The following is a 12046-nucleotide window of genomic DNA, read 5'->3' on the forward strand; positions in this document are numbered from 1 at the left end:
GTCATGGAAGTTATCTGTAGTGTCCCTCTTACACCACTCCCTCCACATACACACTTCCTGTTCCTCTTAGCCTATAGTTATACTATAATTTTTGTTAATCATTAGTCAATGTTTATATATAAATATAAATAATGATTACATTTCCTTTCTTGAACAACTTCCCCTGTCCCCATAGGATTAATCATTGCCTTGTGGGTTTTGTTGATTTATTTTTTCTTTGTATAAGTTTTGGGTATTTTTGAGGGAAACAAAGTGCTTGTATAATTCTTACAAATCTAATAAATTCATAAGTATGGTGACACATTCTTTTAACTGTTACAGTACTATACACTATTTCCCTTTCAATGAACAATTACAAGATAAGTCAACTATTTAATTACATGTTTTTTTTTTTAATTTGATCTCAAGTCTACTCTCTTGGGTATTTTAATATTCCAAATTTTCATAAACATTAGAAATAATTTAAATACCAAAATTAACATTATGGATTTGGAATTATAATACATGTCATTTCCTAACAACCAGAATAAGAATCAATTTGTGCTTGTTTGTATTTCTAACATACAACGTTCATTAATTAAAAACAATATTAAAAGTTGGAAGTAGGAGAGGGTTGATGTAACAGATGTTCTTGTTTCAGTTTAACAATCATGTGGAAAACATTCAGAAACACAACTATGGAATTTTCATTAAATATGAGTATTTTTTCTTAGTGTTGTCACTTTTTTCTTCCCTGCTGAAAACATAGTATTGTTAATAGAAATATGAGTTTAAGCAGACCATCTTTGGATAATTGTTCAGCTCTGTTTTGGGGAGCCTGAATAGAGACTGAAATGAAGAAACAAGGCTTTATTTTTTGATATCCCATAGCTAAGTTAAAATAGAATGGAAACAAAATTTAGTTACATAGATTTTACTTCATATACTTTCATTAAAATAAGATACCTATATAACAAGATAGACACTGTAACAAAGTATTTATTGGGCATTTATAATTGGTATATGACCTTTAGAAGACAGACTATGAATCATCTTTTTTTCCCATGCTGAGACATGTTTCTGAATTAAAACCCTTGGTAGTCTCATCCTACTCAAAGTCTAAAGAGTTCATAAGACAACAGATAACATACTAAAGAAAAAAAAAAAATCAGTCATCACTTTCTAGAGTTCAAGTTCCCTGAGGCAACAGATGGATTTAAAAACATTTTTTCTCTTAGCATGTAGTCCAATGTGTGCCCCCAGTAAGCACTAAAAAATGAAAACATACTAAATTTTAATCCTTTTAACTTTTAATCTTTTTAATTTAAATCCTTAACTTACTATCTTGCTTCATAATTACTATAATACTTATTAACTTAGTACTACTTTTTTTTTGTAACTACTACTTTTGAACCAAAGTTTAGTTTAAATTCTTAGAATACATCTCAGTCAGGCTTTCTCATCTCTCCATTATTCTTTTTATATCTACAGATGGAAGTACTCTGCTCCTAGTAAAAACTCCCCTTGGCACTGGGGATTTGTTGGTGTTTACCGAAATGGGGGATATATTTTCACTTTATCAAAATCAAAATCTGAAACTCTAAACAAGTTCATTAACCTTCGAATGAACAGCTGGATAACGAGAGGAACTAGAGTTATTTTTATTGATTTTTCATTATACAATGCTAATGTAAATCTGTTTTGCATCATCAGGTGAGTGAATCAAAACCACCTCTTATTAGTATACAGAATTTAAAAGGCACCGAGAGCCCTCACTAGGGTTTCCAGTTTGTGCATATTGGTACTGCGATTAAAATCATAAGCTCCAAAATAAACATAATGTAGTTCTGCCAATAATGAAAAAAAAGGAAAAGGAACATCACATTCATTGTTTCACTATTTCAGGATATATTCCAAAACATGGAGAATTACATATAGTATGTTAGTTTTATATTACTTAAGAATATATAGTTTTATTTCTCATCATTCTGCAGTTGGACAGATCTAACATTTAGTCCTAATGAGTTCTTCCTTTATTTTATTTTTTTTATATAATGATTTCTTCCTTTAAATTAGATCATTCAAACCTGTTGATTTCCTTTCAGAATGAGCTTCTTTATTAAGTTATTAATTTTTGTCTGAAGAGTAGACTAGTTTAAACTTCAAACAATACGTAACAGCAGTCAGCATCCTAGAAATGAGAGCCTGCAGAGATTTGCAAAAATGGCCCCAATTCTTCACATCTTTGCCATGTAAACTTGCAGTGCCCTGTCACCCAGGGCAGGGTGCACTGCCCCAGACCTTGGTACTGAGCTCAACCATGTGACTTTCTTTGGTCAGTGGAATGTCAGCAGTTATGATACGAGCAGAAGTTTGAAATGGGTTTGTATATTAAAACTTGCTCTCTTAGTGGGGAGGGTATAAGTACTAGAGCCCATGCTTAGCATATACAAGGTCCTGGGTTCAATCCCCAGTACCCCCTCTAAAACTAAATATACAAACTTAATTACCTCCCCCCTAAAAAATAAATTAAAAAAAAACAAACTTGTTCTCTTTCACCTCTGCTATTGCATGAGAAGGACATGCCTGAGCTAACCTGTTGGACCTAAGAGAAGGATAAGAGACATCCTCTCATGAGAAGGAAGGAGAACCAACCAAAGAGAAAAAATTCTTTCCAGTAGTCTGATTACCTTAGGTCATCTGCCTAACCTGGACCATGCTATTTGGCTTAGGCCTGGGTTCTAGAATCCACTGGCAAAGGAAATAGGATTAATATGATTGAATCTGCCTGGGTATTGAATTGGCTTCCTCTAAGTGATCTGGGAATGAGTGGATGCCTGATACAATTAGAATTCTGTTAGAAAGGAGGAATGGAATAATGACCTCGAAGCAGGTAAACAGTGGTATCCACTAAGTCTCAGTGAGCCACTTTTCTCTCATGAGTCTTATATTTTTACTCTCAGTGGAATATGGAATTGGTGTTAACTCTGATTAGAGAATTTTACCCTTGTGCAACAGTGATGGTGAAACATAACCGACGGCCTTTAAAGTTTATAAAAATGGGGGAAAAAATGAACTACCTTAAGCATCCAATTGACATTATTATACATTTTATTTTATAGTATTTTCTTTTTTCAGGGAATCAGCTTCTTACCAACATTATCCACCCTTTCCAATAGTCCTGATAGGGATAAAGTGAAGAATACAAATCATTTCTATGTCTTAAATAAGAGTAAAACATTGGGGTAATAGGCTTAAAGTCATATGAAGAACTCCTTGTGATACTAGATTAAATCCTTATTTCCTGTCTCTAGGTTTTATGCTTATTCTATGTTACCTTTTAAAATGTTATTTTTTAGAAACTTCAGCAGATTTTGAAACTTTTAACTGGTAGTATATCTAATCAGTAGTTGTATGGGAGCCTATTGCTTACGCTAAGACCTTATCCACTTACTTTCCTTTTGTACACATCACATATCTGGGAAACTGAACTGAATGCTCATCTTTTTTCCTTTCATATTATTCTACACTTCAGATCAAAATACTGAATTTCTTTCACTTCACTCACTTATCCAATATGCAAGGTGGAAAAGAGTAGTTCTGCTTTCTACTTATTAACCAATGGTTTCATTCTTGTTTTTGTCTTTTTTGGCAGCACCTTATTCCAGGACCAATAAGATTTGCTAGTATCTTTAGGTAGGAATAATTACATCATGATATTGTGATAGAGGTGCTGGTTACTTAAATTTCTGCCAATTTGTAGAGAATAACAGAAATACAGTGAACTACCTCAAAATCTTTTTGTATGTAGTGTTAGAATTAATTTTTATACTTCTATTTGCATATAGATCTTTGTGTCCAACATCCCGTGCCTACAGTAATCAGAAAACATTCGCTTTAGTAAAATATGTAATCTTGACATTTAGAAGCAAGAAGTATCTTAAAAGCTAAAGGGGTAGAGTATATTTCCCTCCTCTGAAATATTTAAGGATTCTGTATTTGTGGGGGTGGAGTCCTGACTAATAACAGTAGCTAACAGTATAGCATGTTCTTGAACATCATCTCATTCTCCTACGGAGATAACTTAGTATCTCAGTTATAAATGAGCAATCTAAACACAGAATAGAATGAATTTCTAGCTAAAGTCACATCTTCTCATTTACCTTGGTGTTTGACCACTATTCAGAGTACCAAAAAAAAAAAAAAAAAGTGGAGCATTAAAATATAAGTAAATCCACTAGAAACTTTTTAAATTGAGACCATGACCCTGAGAAAACATATTTTATACAAAATAAGTGATTAAAATACAGATCATCACTGATCAGAAATTTAAATGGAGTTAGGTACTGAAATATAAATACTTGAAATGCAGTTACTTTCACAACCTTTTACAGACTGGTGGCAGAATTCCCCGCAACTGGAGGAATACTTACTTCATGGCAGTTTTACTCTGTGAAGCTCCTCAGATATGTTAGCTACTATGATTATTTTATTGCTGCCTGTGAAATCGCATTTTGTATTTTTCTTTTTGTCTTCACAACACAAGAACTCCAAAAAATAAAAGAATTTAAATCTGCCTATTTCAGAAGTATTTGGAACTGGCTAGAATTACTACTTTTGGTGGTGAGTATATAGTCACATATATGGTTGAAGGGAACTGCATCTGAACGCACCAATTTGGGAGGTGTAAAAAGCAGAACTTTCTATTCATCTGGGACTTGTTTTAAAAGCTTCAAGTATCAATCATAAAATGTTGTGCTATATACCAGAAATTGAAACATTGTAACTGACAGTACTTTAAAAAAATCATAAAATGAACTGACATAGTACATACCAATGGTATGCCTATAAAAGGGAGAAGTCAGTATTTTTTTTTTCTTCTGATTTAGTCCTTGGGAGAACTAGCATAAACCTAGAGGAGTAAGTGATTCCACAGGTATTATGATTTAATAGGCACAGTAGGTCTCCCTATCCCCACTCAAAAAAAATGTATTCTTCAAGGGCCTCATGTTGAAAATCACAGATCTTCTTGGGCAAGTTCCTGTAAAATGTACTCTTCTAAGTTGCCTAAATCTGCTTTCCTCTTTACACTGAATTTTGAAAGAACAGGCAAAAGACAAGCCTAGGCAGAATACTGAAGGCAGAAAAGGTTTGAGCAGCCAGAGGGTAGCTTGTGGGCACAAAGGATGCCACCAGAATTGGGGAAACAGTCCCTAAAAGAAACTCCAAAGACTGCCAGTTCTGATCACTGGAAAATACTGAAATAAACATAGAGGTGTGGGCAGGGCGGGAAAAAATCCTAAGAGCTTGATTTTAGGAAAAACCAATAAACATTCTGGTTTGTACAATGTGATCTTTCAGTCTTACTGGCTCTCAGTTATAGCAAATCCTATATATATATATATACACATACATATTTGCTTCTCAAAACCAAATTGAAAGTTTCTCAGAGTCAGAAAGTGTGTCATCTACCTCTGGTATCCCCAGTAATGCTTAACATTGGGCATAGCATTACATGTTTAACTGAGTATTCTATTAGGGAAGGGAAATCAAAAGAAAATTTTCATGACAGGTATAAGCTCTGATACCTAAGATAATCTGGTTCTAAAATCATAGAAGAGCTGTTAAAGAGCTCTAAAAGGGTTTATTTGGGGGAAACTGTAAAAAAATTTTTCTTATAGTGTTACATGGTGAAAACTATTAAACTCTTAATTATCATGTAGTTAGTTACATGGAGCAGAAACTCTTACAGCCTAGTCAGAATTACATAACCATTTGATGTACTTGTTTTATGACTAAAAGAAGCCAACAGGCAGATAGATTAGGATGGCCACAAAATCAGTATTTTGCTACTTTTATGATGAACATACTACCTTAAACTTCTATTATTTGGGCTTACTTCCATTTATGTAAAAGCCTATCTCTTATCTCTCCTTCCCTTTTTGTTGAACATTTGATGAACTTTTTCATGTGTTTCTTCATAGGCTGCAGGAGATTTAGATATTGAAATAAGTCTCTAATTTAATCCTTCTTATTTTCCCATTTAGTTGTGTTTTGTGGCCGTTTTCTTCAACTTATACTGTAATATACAAATTTTTCTCTTACTTGGACAACTGTTAAAAAATACTGAAAAATATTCAGACTTCTATTTTCTTGCATACTGGTATATTTATTACAATAATGTAATTGCTATAACCATCTTCTTTGCATGGATAAAGGTATTTATATTTTATCAGATGTAATAGACTAGATATCTTTTATTGTATTAGATAATAAAATGGGAACTTAACTACAAAGTCATGAAAAAACAAAAGGATATTCTTAACCATACAGTAATTTTAAAATTAGTTTGACTTTGTAATGATTGCTGGCAAAGCCTTAAACACCCCTATCAATCATTAAGCACCTCTTTTAATTTGAAGCAGATTTCTTCTGAAATTAATTAACTTACTCTAATTATAATCTGTAATATTCTATTTCAACTAACTTTGTTCTTTTTCAGATATTCAAATTCATAAGCTTTAATAAGACAATGTCTCAGCTGTCAACAACCTTGTCCCGCTGTATCAAAGACATAGTAGGATTTGCCATCATGTTTTTTATAATATTCTTTGCTTATGCCCAGTTAGGATTTCTTCTTTTTGGATCACAGGTTGACGACTTCTCTACTTTTCAAAATTCCATGTAAGCTCTTAGTACAAAGGTAATTATATGTTTTCCAGTTTATAACAAAAAAATTATGGAAAGGCCTATGATAAGTAGTGACATAAACTTTAATAAATTTAAACATGGTTTGGTATTTTCACTGACGGTTAAATATCTGTCACACTCAAAGTACAGTTAGGCATTGAAAGATCCAAATGGATTCTGCTATCCATTTTTCAAGTGTTACTAGGTCAAGTTAGAAAAATAATTTTTCACTTTCCACTAGAAGTGAAATTTTTACCTAAGGTAAAAGAAATTGATTCCATGTCTCTGTGGCAAAAGAATCTTAAGTGTTTTCTTTAGAGGGCTCTATCTTTAGAATCCTTTTATTGATATTGACCTGATGTCTTCTGCTGATCTGACAAAGCTGAGTTTTTAAAATAGCTTTATATACATAAAGCAATCAGCAGATAAACTTATAGAATGGAGTAGGTAGAATCCCTAGAAAAGCATTCAGGGTTTTTTTTAATTTTAAAAAATTTTTTGGAGGGGAGGTAATTAGGTTTAATTCATTTATTTATTTTTAATGGAAGTACTGGGGATTGAATGCAGGACCTCATCCACTGAGCCATTACCCTCCCCCTTCAGGCTTTTAAAAGTGAATAATTTTAATAATTTTCTTTCTTTTTGAGTAGTTCTGTCTGTATAAAAGATTATGATAGTGTAAAATACCAGTTCTCAAAATGTGTTCTGTGGAATCTAGACCAAGATTGTTTGGGGAAAAATGGCTTTATACTTAAGTAAGTTTGGGAAATTTTGCATCACTCTTTTGGAATTTTGCAGTGCATGGTAACATATGGCTCTGAGAAAACCTGCAGTAACTTTAAGAATTCCCTAAACTTACTTGTCCATATCTCTTTTATTTCATTTGGGGAAAATTCTGCTCTAAAGAAATTCTTTAGGTCACCCTCTTTTCATCATCCACATGTAAATAACTGAAGTACCAACTGTATGAAATTTACTAACACTTTTTCTGAAATAACCCTTTACTAAATCAGTAGTACAAAGAACAGACTAGAACCCAGAGGATATAATTTTATTTTCCAATTCTGCATTAGCTATTTAACTTTTCTAGACCTTAATTTCTTTATCTGTAAATGAAGGGGCTGGAGTAAATCACTCCCCATGGTCCTTTCCAACTTCAAATCATCTATGGTTTAAGAAGTCTAATTAGTTTATCCTGAGTGAATAATGTTTGCAGTTCTAACAACTTCTTGGTCCTTTCCTAGGATCTTAATTCAAGTGTTACTTAATAATAAAACTAAGTAGTACTGGACATTAAATATAAATGTTGTAATTTACAGAAACTTGGAAATTTGTCTTACATGGATAGTGGGAGGGAAGAAAGTATTAGGCACAAATTAAACAGGTTTTAGTAATGATGTGCTAGGTTATTGAAATCAACCTCTTCAGGACAATTTTAAAAGCTGGATGAAATATAGATAACATTAAAGAACTAACAAAAAAGTGAGTAATAGCTGGGTCAAAATCAGAAAGCAAGAACCCAGAAAAGTAAACTCAGCATCCAAAGCTACTTTTACCCTGAAGCCTTTATTTTTTACGCTGATATATATATATTGCTTTATTGTGTTAAATATACATAAAATTTACCATCTTAACCATTTCTAACTGTACAGTGAAGTACATTCATATTGTTTAATCATCACTATCATTCATCTCCAGCAATCTTTTTATCTTGTGAAACTAAAACTCTATACCCATTAAACAAGAACTTTCCATTTTCCTCCTTAACCTAGCCCCTGGCAAACAGCATTCTACTTTTTGTCTATACTATTTTGATTATTCTAGGTACCTAGTATTTGTCCTTTTGTGAGTGATTTATTCCACTTAGCCTAATGTCTTCAAGATTCAGTAACGTTGTAGAATGTGTCAGAATTTCCTTCCTTCTTGAGGCTGAGTAATATTCCATTGCATGTGTGTATCACATTTTGTTTGTCCATTAATCTGTCCACGACACTTTGGTTTCTTTCATGTTCTAGCTATTATGAATGCTATAAGAACATGGGTGTATAACTATCTCTTTGAGACCCTACTTTTTAACTCTTTGGGGTGTATATCCAGATGTGGAATTGCTGGATCATATGGTAATTCTATTTTGAATTTTCTGAGGAACTGCCATACTGTTTTCAGGAGTGGCTATCCCATTTTACATTCCCACTAACAGTGCCTAAGGGTTTCAGTTTCTCCACATCCTTGTCAAAACTTGTTTTCTGGGTTTTTTGTTTTGTTTTGTTTTGTTTTGTTTTGTTTTGTTTTGTTTTAGTAGCTATCCTAATGGGTGTGAGGTGGCATTACATTATGGTTTTGATTTGCATTTCCCTAATTATTAGCAATATTGTGCATCTTTTCATGTGCCTATGCATATGATAGCCCCTTTGATGGTGTCTCTTAGGCTCTGTTCACTTTTATCTTTTTTCTTTCTGTTTCTCAGACTCAATTTCAATTTTCCTATCTTCAAGTTCACTACTTTTTTCTTCTGCCTGTTCAAATCTGCCTTTGAATCTCTCTAGCAAATTTTCGTTTCAATTATTGTACTAGAATTTTGGTTTGTTTGTTTAAGTTTTCTATCTTTTTACTGATATTTCCATTTTTTTGTTCATAGTTTGACTTTCTCCATGTCTTCTTTTAGCTCTGAGCATCTTTAAGATTGTTGCTTTGAAGTCTTTGTCTAGTAGGTCTGCCTTCTGGTCTTTCTTAGGGGTGGTTTCTGTTGGTGTATCTTTTCTTTTGAAAAGGTCATACTTCCTTGTTTCTTTGTATGTTTTGTCATTTTTTGTTGTTGTTGAAAACTGGACGTTTAAGTGTAACAATGTGAAAATTTTGGAAATCAGATTCTTTCCCTTCCGCAGGGTTTGGTGGTTTTTGTTTTTTATTGTTACTGACTGTCTCCATGCTGAGGATCAGCCTCAGATGTAAACTTAAGTTCTAATCAGGTTTTCTGAATCTGTGCCTTTTTTGGGGCATGCATGGTGACTTTCTAATTTCCTCTATATATGCAGTTATTTTTTGAATATCCTTGTCTTTAATGTCTGGCTCCCAAAAGGGGAAAAAGAGAAATGAAGGGGGAGGGAAGGGCACTGGGCCAAGGGCATTGTATAAAAAGTGACATATTTGAAGAAGTATCAAATTAAGTCTAGAGATGAAAATTATAGCAACTGAGATTAAAAACACATTTGACAGGTTTAAGACACAGAATGAGTAAAGTGAAAAGGGTCAGGAAAAAAAATTAAAAACAGCATAGTCAGACAAAATGTTGGAAGAAGGACATAAAAGGTAGGAAGAGAAGGCCTAATATATGTTTAACCTGAATTACAGAAGAAGACAGAGTGGAATAGAGGCAATATTTGGAGAATGCTTAGAAATACCACTCAGTCACGCCTTCAAGTGAGAGACTGTGAAGTCGTATTAACCATAAATGGTACATTATGAAACAGTCTGTAAGCTATTTTAATTCAACAAGAGAGAACTCTAGAAAGCAGGGGTATCAAGAATTTACAAAACAGTGTTTTCATTCAGTATAACCCTGTATGCTGAAAAGTCATGGTACTCCTTTTAGCTTGGAGAAAAGAAAAAAATAATAATAATAAACCAATCACCAATTAAGAGGATAAAAGTGACAATTACATTGTATTTGCTGTTTCCAGTTCCCATGTGATTATAACCATTCAGTAAATTGCTTTGGTTTTTGTTATTCACATTATTTACAGAGCAGAGATACGTGGACACTTTCCTCATAGAAAAGGACTGAATGGAAGCTTTAGTTAATAAGATAATTTCTGGAGAGGAGAAATGTTACCTTTAATTTATCTTTTCTTACATAAACACAACTCAAGGATAAAAGATTAAGTTAAAAACACTAAAACAGAACTTCTTATTCTTATGTGCCAGAGAGGAAAATGAAATTTGATTTGTTGAGAAACTTTATAGTCTCCTTCCAATTCAGCATTTCTCTTTCTATTTCATGTAGAAGAGCATTACAAACCAGTATTAAAGGCTGGATAAATATTTTAAGTATGATTTAGTCAGGTCTCAGGCACTGGAGATGAAATTCCAGGTAACTCTGAGTCCTAAGACTCCAAATAGATTTCTTAGAATACATTCTTCCTTTACTGTACATAGTCCTATGCTCCCTTTGTGTGATTGGCAAAAGCAACAAGGAACAAGAGACATTCTCCCCTTTGACTGACTAACCAATCACGTAAAGTGTCTACATACTATTAAAACAAATTCCTTCCCAGGTTTCCCCTTTAAAGAAAAATCCCTGGTGTGACTGGCAATGCCACTGCAAATTAATGATGAGAAAATAAAAGACTTTATGCTAAGAAATCCTAATTCTACCTCTTCTACTACTATGCTTGTTCAAACCCTTTATTTTTAAATTTTCCATCTTTAAAATTAATAAAATGAAGATTTATAATATTTTAGATACAATTTCATATCAAAGCCAAGCTTTTACACTTACTGAAAATAAAATAAACCTCAGAATCCTATTTGAGGATCATTACCAGCACTTGTCTGAGACATAGCCAAGTGACAAGATTGTTGGCTTCCTTATTTCAGTAGATAAGGTGCAAAAATTAAGCATATAATTGAAATTGTATAACTCTTGACTCTAAATACAAGTTTAAAATCACTCACTGGACAAGATCAAAGTATTCTAAGTTTTAGAAGGGCACAGGGATGGCTAAGAAGGCTACTGTCAAGAACAGCTGGTAAGCAGGTATCTTAAGGTTCAAGTCTGGGTTCACATTGGTTAAATAAACTGAAGCCCATCATTTCTCTAGCTATCTGTTCAGCTACTTAAGTACCTCAAGTCTTACCTTTAGGGGAATTTTCTACATCCAGTTTTATAGAACTTTGTGCTAACAAAACTAAACCCAGGTAACATGCCATATGCAGCTAGATACTTTCCTAGACAAAGTGGTAACCTACATCAGTTGTCATGTACGTAAGAAGGTTTATAATGTTTTCTAATGTTTTTCTTCATTCCCATAAAAGATATGCACAATTTCGAATTGTTCTTGGAGATTTTAATTTTGCTGGTATTCAGCAAGCCAATTTTATCTTGGGACCCATTTACTTCATCACTTTCATCTTTTTCGTGTTCTTTGTCCTGCTGGTAAGAATGACTATATATATATATTCCCCTTTTTGTTCATATTTTTCAGAAAAATATAATTACTAATTCAGAAAAGTTATACTGCTTAGCTATGAGAACACTTTACAATTATTAAGATTGGTATGGATTTCTAGTAATTCAGGTTCTCTAGCCCAGGGTCTAAATGTTTCCAAGTTATCCTATAGAGAACGTGATCACATTTGTTACTATCTGGGTGTTTAC

At 33.0% G+C, this 12046-nt stretch overlaps 1 protein-coding gene across 1 annotated transcript in view; it reads left to right on the top strand.

Moving 5' to 3' along the window:
- The window catches only part of PKD2L2 (polycystin 2 like 2, transient receptor potential cation channel), a 30044-nt gene that overhangs the window by 5328 nt on the left and 12670 nt on the right, over positions 1-12046 (top strand). The window contains exons 5-9 of the mRNA XM_032476827.1: positions 1471-1692; positions 4374-4602; positions 6027-6197; positions 6482-6663; positions 11704-11824. Of these exons, the coding sequence (XP_032332718.1) occupies positions 1471-1692; positions 4374-4602; positions 6027-6197; positions 6482-6663; positions 11704-11824 (925 nt within the window). The remainder of the gene's footprint in view (positions 1-1470; positions 1693-4373; positions 4603-6026; positions 6198-6481; positions 6664-11703; positions 11825-12046) is intronic.

This window comes from Camelus ferus, chromosome 3 (genome assembly GCF_009834535.1).
Source record: "Camelus ferus isolate YT-003-E chromosome 3, BCGSAC_Cfer_1.0, whole genome shotgun sequence".
Classification (NCBI taxonomy): Eukaryota; Metazoa; Chordata; class Mammalia; order Artiodactyla; family Camelidae; genus Camelus; species Camelus ferus.